Consider the following 15,225-nt stretch of genomic DNA (forward strand, 5'->3'; position numbering starts at 1 on the left):
CTATGTGCTCATTCTATTTAATGTCTTTTAACCACCATGCATTTTCATAAACTATGCCACAATGTCATGTGGGACTGACCCGTCTTAGGGACTGCTAGGGAGCGGCAAGTCCCAATATACCCTAAAACTGTATGTGGCAACCATCAGTGCACCACAGCACCATGGACGACACATCTCTAGGGTCCCACCGGCTTATTATTGCCTTTCTAAAAGGATGAGGCACCAGCGTGGCTGGCCCACTGGGTGGTGGATGTCATCACCTTGGTGAGTAGACAAGTGCAGCCCCTACAGTGGTATGCCAATCTTCACCTCTTCTTTGGCCTTATTTAAAGGTGTACTGCTCCAGGAAGTCTGTTACAGCTACCTGGACCTCACTGTGCATTATTTCCAGATTCTATCACAGATTGCCCAGTGGTGTGAGTGCAGCATTCATCTCTGAGCACCATAGTTCTAAGATAAATCCTGTTCCTCACTGTTGTCATACATTATCCAGGTGTTTCACACCACCCATGTATGTAGCTGTGGGTCTGCGAATACCAGATTATCACCCCCTAGATTATCGAGTTCTGTCATTCAGAACCTGCACTGGCTTGGCAAGAAGGTTATTGGGAAAGTTTGCTGTATGTGTGCTGTATATTTATTACAAGTATTGCATCATAAGTCACCAAGTTGATTTAGAAGGCTACAGTCTAGTAGGTTATCTTTGCTATTCCAGATGTTCAAGCTGGCAATTGGAACAAGGTTTTGCTTTTGTATTTGTATTTGTATGTGTTGTATTTTTCAGACTGGAGAACATTGGACAAGCTTTCAGTCATCGTGAGCAATCATTCCTATCCTCTCATTGAGACAGTCAGTGTGCAGTGGATCACACTAAGCAGCAGTCTTCTCCTTTATACAGAAATGAACTCTTTCTCCATTCAGCTATCAGATTGCACTGTTCTATTTTTCTTGCACTCAGCCTTGAACCATCCATGCACTGTGTCTACATTGTACACAGTTTATTTTCATTCACTGCTCTTTCATTTTTTTCATTACTCATACACATCTGCACAAGTCCACTACCAGTACTAAACTCTAATGAAAAAAAAAAACCCTTTACAAAACAGTGGCTCTATAATGCTTTGGGAGGCATTTTGCTGGTTCAGGTCCACTTGTCTCCTCATATTGAAGGGTCACTGCTAAACAATATTTCTTATTGATTGCAAATCAGTTATTCTGACTGATTAGCTTTATCCTATGATGAAATATTTCTTTACTGAAATATTTCTTTTCTCTTCCACAATGACAATGCCACAAACAAATGAGTACTAATGGCCTTTCTGTTGCCTTTAACATTCTCGCCTGGCTTCTTTTATTAACAAGATGTTTTAACTCACACGTCTGACACTCACTGGATGTTTTTCTTTATTGCATCATTCCCTGTCATCTCTAGAGACTGTAGAGCATGAAAATCTCCAGAGGTGCTGGAACCAACAAGCATACACAGTCAAAGCCACTCAGGTTTCGCATTGTGTTCTTCAAAATGTTTTTTTTCTCATTTTTTTTAATGTCTGTATGTGTTTTTATAGTGTACTGAGTTCCATCCATGTGATTTTCATATAATAACAATAACAAAAGCACTGATAATGCTCATTATTAGGGGGCCAAGCACCAATGGTGCGTAGACACCCTGTTGTTATTCTACATTTCCTTATTATTTTTTCGGCATCTTCTTCTTCTTCAGGCTAGGGTATCTATAGCAGACTGTAGAAACAACTGGTAAAAAATTTGTGAAATTTGGCATACTGATTGGGAAGGGTCTAAGGAATATTCTGAACAAATTTGGGCCAAGTGCTGCCAATGGTCTAGCACCATTATCGGGTCAAATTTGGGCCTAATTTGGAAGTATGTTTATGGTCATAACTTTTGAACTGTGTGTCCACAATTTAAAAGCCAGGCATCCTTGGATTTCCTTGGTCAGAAGATGAATTCAGCACAACCTTTGACATGATTTCCTGCCTAATAAGATTTTGCCATCTTGGATTTTGTCAAAAACTGTTTTTTCGCATTCCTCCTATTTTTTTTTTAAAAATCATCAAAATTTTTTTTCCAATCATCACCAAATTTGGCATACATCATTTCAGAATAAGCCTCACAAAATTTATCAAAAGAATTTTGATACTCCAAATGGTTTGCCCATAATGGGCCAACGAATCTGACAGCAAAACTGCCAAATGAGAAGTGAGGCTGTATCTCAGCAACAACTTTGTGCATTGACACAAAACTTGGTAGGCATCTTTAGAACCATGACCTGAGGGTATGCAACAAATTTTGTGCCAGCTACTGGTCAAAAGTTACAATAACATGCCGAAAATGCTTACATCTAACTGCCATTTTTGCCCCTCCTCCTCCAAATTTTGTTCAATCTTCACCAAATTTTGCTCACATCATCTTGATACCTATCTGAACAAAAACTTTCAAAGGAATTTTGATATTCAAAACTGTTCTCCTGTAACGTGCTGGCAAATGCAAAAAAACAGGATGTAAGGGTATATCTCAGCAAAGCATCTACGTATCATCACAAAATTTGATAAGTATGTTCAGGACCAGGCCCTGAATGTACCCAAGAAGTTTTGTGACTGTGCCACCCTTTGGTCAATAACTGTAACAACTTTCATTTTTTTCTCTATATCATTTGAAGAATTTGTGCTAAATTCACAGTTCTTGTTTTTTTTTTTTGCAATAATTCCCTGGAGTATGCTGAATTGAACGCACACCAACATCTGAAATTCAAGTGTACTTCCTGTCGATCGTCTTGGATTTTGCCAAAAATGTTTTTTTTTCGCTACTCCTCTTTCAAATTATTTCCAATCAAAACCAACATCATCTTCAGACCAACCTGGACAAAAGTTATCAAAAGAATATTGAAGAATATTGAAGAATATTCCAAATAGTTTGCCTGTAATGTGCCAACAAATCTGACTGAGAAGCTGCCAAACAGGATGTGAGGCTGTATCTCATCAGTGACCTAGCGCACAGACACAAATCTTGGTAGGCATCTTCAGGACCATGACTTGAGGCTTTGCAACAAATTTCATGACAGTGCCACTTACTGGTCAAAAGTTACAATAACATGCCAAAAATACTTCCATCAAAGTGACATTTTTGTTTCCTCCAAATTTTATCCAATTTTCACCAAATTTGGCTCACATCATGGCAAAAAAAAAAAAAAGGCCCAGACTGAGAAAAAACATAAATACCTTAAATGTTTTTAAATTGCAAGAAGAAAAAAAATGTCAGACCAGTAGCAATCAGGATCACAGGTCAAAGTAGCAACAGACATCTAGACCTTCATCTAGACCTTTCCTCCTATAGTCAGAGAATTCCACCACTGTCCGTGGTCAAAACGTACACATCATGAGTGAAACTACATATCACCCTTGAATCCCTTTGCCTAAAGTTATGGCTCTGCTTTCCTGTGATTGCTTAGACAACAACTGTAGTGCGTCTGTGAATGTGCGGCTCACTGAGTCTGGGTGCTTGGCCCCCGAAGATGCTGCTTGGAGGTTTAATTGTTATTATTATTATTATTATTATTATTATTATTATTAGTATATTACTTTTTAATTCAAGACTGTAAAATATTTCATGGTAAATGAATAGGAGGTTCTATGTATATACACTGTTAGAAGCAAGGGTTCCTCAAGGTTTATTTGGACGGTTAACGGTTCTAGCATCCTAAAGGGGTTTTACTGAAACTACGTTTGAACTTTTTTTACGTTTTCTTTTCTTTTCTTTTTTTTTTTTTACTTGAATACTAACTAATAATACCAGCAGCATCATCAACAACAACAACAACAACAACAACAACAATAATAATAATAATAATAATAATAATAATAATGATAGTAATAATAATAATACCAGCAACAAAATAACAACAACAACAACAATGATAACAATAATAATAATAATAGGACAAATCTGATTTGTCTGACACTCTAATGACGCACCTGCATGCTTAAAAAGACCGACGCACGTTAATGACGTCACTTAATGGCGCCCAAGTAGCAGCCTTTAACTTGTATCTTGGGAAGTATCGAACAGCGCGTTAGATCTTCGTCAATAAACACATCTACCGCGTTTCAGGAGTGAAAAACATTGGTCTTAGATCGTCTGGAGTCTGCAGTGTGTCAGGTTCGCCATGCCAGAGGGCGATGATTTGATGCCGGGTTTGAGTTCACAGCAGATCCGCAGTAGCAGCAGCGGTGATGAGTTTGTTCCTCCTGATGGACTCTGCTGGATCTCTGTACTGTCCTGTTTACTGCTCGCTTGCTCCTATGTTGGAAGTTTATACGTCTGGAAAAGTGACTTACCAAGGTATCGTATGTCCTCGGATACTGCTCCACTAGTCTGATTCTAGTTCACATGGCATCAGGCTGCCTGACTAGCTAGACAGCACATCAGTGTGTTTATTTACTCTCTGTGCTGTCAGTGAGGGTACTGGTGGAGTTAATGGATTTTGGTGCAGAGTCTTTGATTGTTTTCTGGAGGCTTAATATTATTTGTCATCTCTAATCTCTGGAAAAAGAAATCACCAAATTTGGATGAGAGGCAAGTTTTCCTACCTGATGAGCCTTTCACCTTTAAAACTTAAAGTCAAAGTCACAATGTAAAGATGCAGGAAACCCTCTGTCATGGCTCCTCATGGCTCTTAACTGATCAAGAACCTGGACCTGTACCATGGGCTGCGAAACTTCCAGAGCTAGGCATCATGGCTGTGAATAAAATGCTGCCTGCTAGTTTAGAGGATGGATATTTGAAGATTAAGCAAAGATAATTTGAGAGATTCACAGTAACAAACAGCACAAGGTTCAATTCCACACTGAATAAATTTGATAAACTAGCCATTTTTCCATAACTGAAAGTGTCAGCTACGAGACTGTGATATACCACTCTGTATTATTTGATCTCCTGTGTCTCTGATTGTATGCATGTCTTTGTTTGTACTACAAGGGATCATCCGTCAGTGATAAAGAGGCGTTTCACTAGTGTGCTGATTGTGTCAGCTTTGTCTCCACTCTTTGTGTGGGGATGGAAAGAGTTCACAGGCATTCAGGTGAGAAGATCTTAAGTTTGTGCTTCACAGTAAGTTATAACACAACAGTCTGCATTCTAATATTTAAACAGCATCTTCTTTAACATTTATGAACATTTCCATAGCTGTGATAAAGGCTTTATATTTAATACGCAGAACAGATGAGTCAGTTTGTTGAACCCATATTAAATATTGATGTAAGGCAGATGTTAGATATTGTTTTAATTAGATTACTATGCACCTGTTCAACAGCCAAATCCTAAATTGAATAACTGATTGTGTTTTGAATTCTGTAAAAGAAATGTGATGCTTCTTACAGAATTGCTTGCGTTTTTGTAAAAAAAATACAAATCGTTAATACAGCTGTATAGCTAAACACATATAATATACACACAGTTTATTAGGCATACCTATCGTTTCCTTGCGCTTATTAATTATTTTCTGGGCAGATATTATTTGATCTGAAGTGATAATGTGTGTGTAGTATTGGTATGAGTGTAGCAGATACATTTGCTGAAACTCTTAAATCTGAATTCTGTGAATTTAATTTGTCTCTGTCTTCCACTATACAGCCTACTCCATCTTTATTAGCTCTCATGGGACTCCGATTTGAGGGCCTCATTCCAGCTGTCATTCTTCCCCTCATACTGACCATGGTAAGGAATGGTCATCTGTCATAAGATTTAATTAATACACCTCTTACGATTGAAGCTACAGAGTAAGCTGTTTGAGTTTGCATGTTTAAAAAAAATACAGGGTGAATGTGCATTTTTATTATTCGTTTTTATACTATGGTGATGTTGAATTCTCAAATCGGATTGGTCAGAAAGTGTTGGTTAATTTTGTATAACAGCAGCTCTGACATTAGTTCTGGTTTATATTACTGCACTTGTTCTGATATGTTACTGTTTCTATAGTAACTAAGGCAAGATGCTCCACATAACCAAACCTAATAATAAATGGATTAAAAAATTATATACCAAAGCAGATGAATAATTGTTGATATACTGAAGCTTTCTATATGGAGATGTTTGTTACAATGTTGGAAAGAGTGTCTTTTCAGTGTCCAGTGCTTTGTATCAACTCAGATTTCCAACACTTCAGGAAGGTGTTGCATTTTGAGTTTTTTTTGGTAACAAGTTGCATTTTATTTGCCTTATTAACTTCAAGAGAAAGTGAGAGAGCCACTGTTTATAGCTGCTCTGATGTAAATGATAACAGAAGCTAGCTTGTTTGACAGATACTCCACAGCATTAACTATAAACAGATACAATGTTTTGTTCTTTAATAAATAAGAAATTGTAATCTCATCTGGCAAAGGGCTGTAGTATAAGGGGAATAAACCACTTTAGGACACTTTAGGTGTTAAGGGGTTTTAACAGAAAACATGACGCCAACCTTTCATTGAATATTTTCCTTTACGCAACATTTAGTTGTGGTTTCACTAATTTGATTGGTTAGGCATGGTTGCAAGAGTGCTTATATTTAGTGTAACCACACTGGGGTGTTTCACTGATTGTATCACTCCTGTTTGTGGCTTCTTTGGAATGTATTTCCACTATCGAAGCAAATTAACAAAACGTTTGGCTATATTGTGTCCAACATGTCATTTACTCAATATTAATTTCTTGTTTATAGAATTATTGTATAAAAGCAATATCGCACAAGCAAGAGTGCGGTTATACTGAATATTGTCACAGTTGTGATTAGTTGTTGCACTCAGCCTTGGGCTTCATGCCCATGCCGAATCGCAGCCATGCCGATATTCAGTGTAACTGCACTCTTGTTCATGTGATATATTACTTAAATTAAAGCAACCCTGGTCAGGTTTTACATAAGCCATTGGTTTGCATTCCCCATCCTGGGCATCCCATGCTTTACAGATTAGGTATTTTTAGTAAATTTTAAATGTATCTAAAATTTTGAACACTCAAAAGTCAGCTAAAAATGCGAGTCATATAAAAATATGTGTATTTCCACCCTTCTCTAGTCGTATTTTCATGCTTCAGTTCAGTCTCTCAGCTGATCAGTTGTTTCAGCGTTATGCTACATAGGGTAATGGATCTCCTGGACTGGGATCCACTAATGTACACATTTAAGACCACTAATATAATTATGCATTTTTATTTGCTTTTCTTTATCTCGAGATGGTTTTATGCATCTCAGGCATGTAGTACATGACTACTGGTACTTTTTCTCACCTAGTCTTCTGTTCATCTCACTACTCTGCTTTGAAACGCGTCTAAATATAATATTTCAATGAGCAAGGCTGTGATGTATGGGACTTTCAATATTCATTAAATTGATTATTCATTGAAAGGATCACACTGTAGCAGTCTTAATATTTACAAAATGTGCATAAACTTAAAGCTATATGGATAGCAAATCTATATATACTCCTATGAAATGATCCGTTTCCAGGTAAATAAGGAGTGTACTTTGCTTTCTCAGGTACTGTTTCTGGGTCCTCTTATCCAGCTGGCCATGGACTGCCCCTGGGGCTTTATCGATGGAATCAAAGTGGCTGTTGGTGAGAGATGTTTTGTACATTAAACAGTGCTTATGCAAGTCTCATTGTTTGTATTTTTATTAGCTACATACATTTCAAATTTACTTGCTTTTACTTTAAAACCATGTTCTCCACCACATCATAAAAACACCAAGTGAAGGAGTATCTTTCGGAAAAATGATGTTATGCCCTCCAGTAAAGTTCCAGAGAATTGTAGAATCTGTGGCAATAAAGCTGTTTTGGCAGCTCATCATGGCCCAGTGTTTATAAATATGTTATCAGTCTTTTTTTAGGTTGTCGTCTATCTGTGCATTCCAGTCCTGTCTTACTGGTTGCGCAGAAAAGCAGTCGTGTACTGAGGAAGCACTGAGTGTTCACACTTTAAAGTCAGCAGTAGCATTACATCTTAAAAAAAAAGAAAAGAACAGAAAGTGTCTGCTGGGAACTAGATTATCCTAAAGTAGGCCTAAATCAATCTGTAGGGATACTTTTTTGGGAAATTTCCTGAAAATTTTTTTTGTGCCATTTTCGTGAATGTGTCATTTGTCTGCAATTTTTGTGTAACTGCACTATGGAAATCAACTCACGTTATTCACTTTATTTGACAATAGTCAGGCATTCCTTCTGAAAATGAGTTGTGTAGAATTTTGTTCCTATAATGTTAGATCAAATACTAACCTTTTTGTCTATAGCTAATTACAGGACTATCAGAAATATATATTTTCTTCTCTGGATGTAATCTAGATGTAATCTGCAATCTAACCTTGTGTGGCTGCTAATGTTAAGTGACTTTTCTCTTGGCCTTAGATCCACGCTTCTGGGCGTTATGTCTGAGTGACATGCGCTGGCTGAGGAATCAGGTGGTGGCACCGCTAACAGAGGAGTTGGTGTTCCGCGCTTGTATGCTACCCATGCTGGTGCCCTGTGCTGGACCCTCCACCGCTATCTTCACATGCCCACTTTTCTTTGGTGTAGGTGAGTGTAAGACTGCAGCTTAGACTGTAGCTTATAAACAGCAGCCCTGATCTAGTTAACGAACATTCTGTGAAGTCTCAAGATTTTGAGTGTTACATTGTGTGTGTGTGTGTGTGTGTGTGTGTGTGTGTGTCTGACTGGTGATGGCAGCACATTTTCACCACGTGATTGAGCTCCTGCGTTTTAGACAAGGGACAATCTCAGGAATTTTTCTTTCTGCAGGTATGTAAAACATTTTAAGGAATCATTGCCTTCATATCAGTTTCTATCAATATAAATATCATACATATGGCTTATAATGCTTCTTGGCTGTCTGTGTTTATGTTGCAGTGTTTCAGTTCTCATACACAGCAGTATTTGGAGCTTACACTGCCTTTATATTTCTCAGAACAGGTGCGTCGAGACTGGATAATTTCATGTTTGATTACTGGAGCTCAACACTACTTAGTACATTATAACATGTTTATACAACAGTATAGTGTCCAAAACACCAAATAGAGCATTTGTTCAGGAAAATGTTTATTGCTTTTTTATTTGTAAGTGCAGATAAATTGTTTTGGAAGTTATTTTTTTTAACTTGTAATAAATATATCCACAATATTCTCATGTGCCATTATATCTTATGTAGCGTATGTGCAAGATTTCTAGTGAAGTGGATTCAAATGTATTATTACAATTTTTAATCAAAGAAATATTTAAGAACATACAAAAACTACCATTAACATCGTCTTACCTCAAAGCATGAAAAACCACCCATACCATGATTAGGCATTTTATCATTTATTTAGTTAGCAGTGCAGCTAGCAGATAAGTATTAATGATCTGAAAAGCACATGAGAACACTTATACCAATTACGTTGGATTCCTTCTGATACGGAGCATAGACAATTATATTGATGTAAAATGCAGATATTAAGCCTAGACACAGCCTGAAGTCACAAATACGAGGTCCAGACACCAGGGTGCTCACAGATTCTACCTCTTTCTCTTTCTCATGTTACTCTGTTTGCTTTCTTCTGCCCTCCCCAGGTCACCTGGTAGGCCCTGTGCTGTGTCACTCATTCTGTAACTACATGGGTTTTCCTGCATTGAGTTCAGCACTGGAACATCCACATCGCCTTACTGTTTTGTCATTCTATGTGCTGGGAGTGTTGCTCTTCCTGCTCTCTCTCTTCCCCATGACTGACCCGCTCTTCTATGGCTGGCCCACACCAGTCTGCACTCTTGCCTCTTCACTAGGCTCCCTCTGCTCCTAATTTTCCACATTCCACAATGTTCTGCTCTTCTTCAGGACCCGTGCTCTTTCGGACCTAAGAGGTCACCTGTGTCACCAGGATGTGCAGTGTAATGAGGATTACAAGGGCCCCATGGAAGGTATGAAAACTCCCACACTGTATCTGTGGGCATGCTGGACAAGGTCTGTGTACTCACCAGATCACAAGAATTGCTCTTCCTCCGTGGATCGGGCCAATAAAGTCAATAAGTCAGACTTTCCGACAGTCAGTTGGAACAGTTTAGAGAAGACGGGTATTTATACATTGCTGCATGTTCATTGTGTTTATATGCTAATATATTTGGATTTGGGTTTACTTGGATATAGTATTTTTATTATTTTATTGTTCCACTAAGAAGGGTTCTACACTGTATGTTGCATCGCCACAGGGGGATGGATGACTTCTTTTTGTTTTTGAATTCTCTTTGCTCAAATTAACATAAGCTGCTTTGTCCGGTGCTAGTACTTGAAGAGCAGTGTTTAGATCTGCCCTGAAACGTTTAGCTTTACTCAAATGTTTTTAAATACCCCATATAGCAGGACTTAGCTCATTAACAGGTGCATTTCATGGCTCATCCAACTGTAACCTATTCACATAAGTTAAATCTAGGGTTGTAATTTGAAAAATTATTTTAATCTATTCACATAAGTTAAATCTAGGGTTGTAATTTGAAAAATTATTGTAAGTCACTTTCATAGTAGGGCATAGACTTTGGCTAGATATATGTGTAACTGACCTCATGCCAGACAGCTTATGCCATTTAATTATAGATCAATGCGCAACAGAAAGCTGTGCATGGATCCAAAGCTACCTTGTCTGTTTTTGTTACTTCAGACAGTTATTTATAGCATATACCAGCTTTCTGGATGATGGCAGACCATTTATATAAAGAGAATTTTTAATAACATATTTGAGACCAGTGAAATCTCTAGTTACATATGTGACCGTGCTTCTATGAAGTCCGGATAACCACTCGGGGTGGTGTGAAACACCCGGAAACTTCCTTGTTCGCATAGGCACTCATGCCAAGCCCTTCTTACTCTGGAACCTTCTCAATGAGCTGGTGCTGGTTCCAAACAAGGAACCCTGGCGATTATCCTGGGTTCATAAAACCACAGTTACTTACATAACTACCATTCTATTTCACCTCTTCTGACAGCTAAGGGTGGTGTGAAACATTTGGATAGCCTATGTCAACAATATAATGAGAAAGTGAATAGTGACACCCAGGTAGCAGCAGTACAGACTTCTTGGCACATCTCTTAATAAGGCCCATGGAGGAGACTGTCCTTATAGAGTGGTATGTCACCTTTAGGGGCTAGGCACCCAGCCCATCCTAAAGGAATGATTTTGATACCACCCAGTAGTATCTACTTGATACCACCCAGCCTCTTTTTAGACAAGGGAGTTATTTTCGCCATAACAAATAAATAGTGTCTGAGGATCAGGCTGGTGTCCAAATGAAACCCTATGAATCTTCTGTTCATGGTGAGGTGAGGCCAGTTGTGGGCCAGTGCGTCGGAGAACCACAACCAACAATGCATTGAATCAGCAAAGGGGACCACCTGCACCTTGTCACACCTTTGCCAGATCTGGACTATGATTTTTGGGTGCAGATGTACAGGCTATCATCCATGAATGGGCTTACCTGGGAAGATTTTATGCAAGACAGAGTTGCTCAACCCCCTGCTACCCTGATGGTTCATACTGCTGACCATTGCAACATTGTCTGAATGGACCAACATATGGCATTGTTTCAGAACCAGCAAGAAGATTTTGAGGGCCAGATGGATTGCAATTCCAGTTGGTTGATGTGTTTGATGAGGTTACACGAGGGGGCCCCGTTATCCTGTGGCATCACATCGCTACCAGATGGCTGCTGTCATAAGTCTCTAGCATCCTCTACAGGTAGTGATATTTCACATACTGGTCTGGCATCATGCATCGGGGTGCTGTGGTGGATAGCATTCTCAGTAAATCTAGCCTCTAATGAATAATTCACAGTCAGACCAAGCACCAAGTACTGTAAACCTGGATGGTCTGATCCTTGGTGGGGGCCAGTTGTCTAAGTATGGCAGTGACTTGGTGGCCTTCAGAGTAGATAAGAACGGACTTTGAATTGGAATGCCTGGCCTTGGAAGTCAAACCTTAAAACGCATCTGTGTTTAGGGGCAAGGGGTCACACTGCACAGATCCACAGATGCGAACCAGTCTTTTGGCTGTTTGGGCTGAAGGCTCCACAAGTTCCTTTGGTGAGAGTGCATGGGATAGATGAGGGGCACTTGGATCTCCCTGCCTAAGGTTGGTGGGAGGCAGGGGATTCCTTTGTGGGCATTGCAACACTTGCCACCAAAAAAGGCCCTGGATAGGAGGGCACAGGTTTCGTAATCTTGAAATCAAGTATGGCCATATGGAGTATTTGTGAGGCATGCACAAGGAGATGTTTCACGCCACTCCTGGAGGTTAGGAGGGGTGAAATAGAACCACTTTATGCACAACTAGACCGATTGCTTTTACGTGTTGTCCATAAGGAGAAGTATATTTTATTGGTGTGATACTCAACCTTTAATAGTGAGTTTACAGTAGGTTTTGATGCTCAAGCCATTGAAAAGACAAAGAAATAAAACAATTATACTATCGTATGCCATATGACATGTATGGTCATAGAAAAAACAAAGGCCAGTATTTCTTTACTAACTAATGAGTCATCTTTTTCATTCTGGTGGAACTGATAAAAATAGTTTTATTGTTTTATGCATGACTGAAGATGGAGGAAGCTCATGTAAGCAGTTCTTCATTATGAAATTACACTCTGACCACTACACTGCATGCTGTTACACTGCTAGCCTGTGGATTTTGGAGCTGTACTGAAACTGGTACGCATCATATTTGATATTGGCATGAAGTTGATCTGATGCAGAAACTGATTAACTTGTCATATATGGTTTGTAGCTCAGCATGGAAAGAGGCAACTGGCGATGCACATTGTTCGGATCATATGGGTAATGCTAATAGTTTGCCTACATGTAAAATCATACCAGGAATCAATTTCTTCTTAGATTTTGTTTTTTAATCTACAACATGTTTTTAATTATTATATTTGGAAAGAACTGAATCATTGTTTGAACTTGCCCATGCTTATTTAATTACTAGAAAGTCTCGAAAATTACTTATTCAGATAGGTGCTATAATTTTATTAGGCTGTTATTATGCTGTGAAGTGTGTAGTTATTACTGTTGTGTCTGTCAAACTATTCAAATTAAACTTCTAGCAATAATAATAGATGTGACCAAATCAGGGATTTACATGTAGTTCAGCTCCGTATTTAGCCTTTATTAGCTACTGCTGGATCATTTTTAAGAAATGTGCCATAGTTAATTTGATTAAATGGTTAAAGCTTGGCTTGACAAGTTAAAAGTTTGATATATGTATCATCAAGAACTGACATGTTTACATGTGGAGAAAATTGCTTGCGAATGCTGCTCTGCAGTTTGCTGCATAATTGCTTTTCTGTGGTATCAGGACAAATGCTGCTTTTGTGCTACTATGCTTTTTTGTAGGCCTCAGTCATCAGAGCTGTATCACATAGTACATTTTATTTGTATTTGAAAAGAGCCATCATTTATGCTCATGTTACCTCCTAGAATAAATTCTTTAGAAATAAGATTAATCGTAAACGGCCAGCTAGGAGTTAGTGAAAAAAAAAAAAGAAAAACTTTTTTCAAGTCTATCTTTAACTTAAAGTTTTTTTTTTTTTTTTTTTTGGATAAATAAGGGTTCTAAAATATAGTAAAATCTCTCTTATTAGAATGATAGAACATTTATAGGAACTTATTTTGTCTGCTCACTTGTCAGTGAAGGTAGGGAGAGCAGAAGCATGGCACTTCAATGACTGATTACCTGTGGAACTGAATTATTTCAGTAGTTTTGTCTATGCTCAGCGTGTATCAGGCCTGGTCTCTTGTGGCATAATCTTAAGCTCTTCCTAGCATTGGAAAACTTACTGTTCTTTACCTAGGGTGGGATTTTTGTGATCTTCTGTTCAAAGCAGTTCTTGTTGCATAGTCTCAAATTGATTTGAAAACATTGTTTGAAAAGTGTGTTCCTTATGTCCACTGCTCATTTGCTCTCTGGATGTTTTTTTTTTTTTTTCTTCTCTTGCTTACACTTTTAAAAAGTGATTTGCAAGCCAGATATTTACATCTGAAGATTTGAATCTTCACTTGAGCAAAGATGCTTTATATATACACCCATGGACAGGAGGAGCAATAGACATTAGAATTTATTTTTTCAAATACACAATGCTAGGTTCTATTTCAGTAGGATAACAGTAAGCAGGGTTTGGACTAAGGAACACTGCTGCACAAATGTGCTGTTTTATAACTTGTAATTATCAATAGTCAAATATCAGATGTTTATACTGAGGACTATATTTTATAATCAAATGTATTTTGGTGTCACATGGAAGGTTAATGTACATGCAAGATGTTTTTGACCAAGGCCATGTGCAATGCAGTTAACACACTGAAGGACAAATATTTTTTGACAATCTTTTGGGGGTCTTTCAAATCACTCATCAAAAACTGTTGTTTGCAAATAAACTTAATTTTATAAAACACTTCATGAATCTTCATTTTTTCCCCCTAATGTGTCTTATGGGGAATAAGATTTCAAGCAATCTAATGGTCATATTCTTACTACTTTTATAAAATGGTGCATGTTCTATTGGCATGGAGTACTGTATATTATTTTATGTGTAGGTTTCCTTCAGACCACTAGGTAGAGACATTGCATTTCTTTTGCAGTAGATATGTAATGTTGCCAGATGAAACAGCTTAGATTTGAGATAGATTAGAGTTTCAGGAAAAACACTGAATTGCAGGAAAAAACATAAAATTGATTTGATATTTGATGTATATAATACATGTCAAACAGGACATATAGTTTTATATATATAAATTGAACATTGATAAACATGGAGTCTGTTGCAGGCACCACACACACACACACACACACACACACACACACACACACACACACACACACACCCTTGACCTGTGGAAACCTCCCTTGTCCTAGACATTTTTATATATTCAAAGAAGCATATGTGAAGGTCAGCGCTCAATGTGGAGAGGCTGACAGATCCGATTCTCTGTATGGTTTCCTTCATCTTCTGTGATTTCCTTCTGGATCTCTTTTAGTGTTTTGACATGGTTTGCTATCACCACATTACAGATTTCTGTCTGTTCTCTTTTCTGCCACTAGCATGGGGTAGTCATTCAATCCTCTGAAGTAAATACAGTCAAATATAGTAAAAACAAGTGTTTTTCTTATGCTCTGGAACATGCATTGAATTTGGGTTTACTGAAATACAATGAAGAAATGTTTTA

At 38.0% G+C, this 15,225-nt stretch overlaps 1 protein-coding gene across 1 annotated transcript; it reads left to right on the plus strand.

Moving 5' to 3' along the window:
* The first annotated feature begins 4,036 nt into the window (after positions 1–4,036).
* rce1a (Ras converting CAAX endopeptidase 1a) lies at positions 4,037–14,453 on the plus strand. The gene is made up of 8 exons (XM_026937147.3): positions 4,037–4,359; positions 4,996–5,098; positions 5,650–5,733; positions 7,529–7,607; positions 8,394–8,561; positions 8,712–8,783; positions 8,892–8,954; positions 9,591–14,453. The coding sequence occupies exons 1-8, from the start codon at positions 4,184–4,186 to the stop codon at positions 9,815–9,817; spliced, it is 972 nt and encodes a 323-aa protein (XP_026792948.1). The 5' UTR covers positions 4,037–4,183; the 3' UTR covers positions 9,818–14,453.
* The last annotated feature ends 772 nt before the right edge of the window (positions 14,454–15,225 follow it).

Source organism: Pangasianodon hypophthalmus, chromosome 4, assembly GCF_027358585.1.
Source record: "Pangasianodon hypophthalmus isolate fPanHyp1 chromosome 4, fPanHyp1.pri, whole genome shotgun sequence".
Classification (NCBI taxonomy): domain Eukaryota; kingdom Metazoa; phylum Chordata; class Actinopteri; order Siluriformes; family Pangasiidae; genus Pangasianodon; species Pangasianodon hypophthalmus.

What these genes read in the sequence shown, in the direction of transcription:
- rce1a (XM_026937147.3), top strand. Translation starts at nt 4,184, where the DNA reads ATGCCAGAGGGCGATGATTTGATGCCGGGTTTGAGTTCACAGCAGATC. An exon ending in TGGAAAAGTGACTTACCAAG is followed by an intron (nt 4,360 to 4,995) that starts GTATCGTATGTC and finishes TTGTACTACAAG; the next exon opens with GGATCATCCGTCAGTGATAA. An exon ending in TTCCCCTCATACTGACCATG is followed by an intron (nt 5,734 to 7,528) that starts GTAAGGAATGGT and finishes TTGCTTTCTCAG; the next exon opens with GTACTGTTTCTGGGTCCTCT.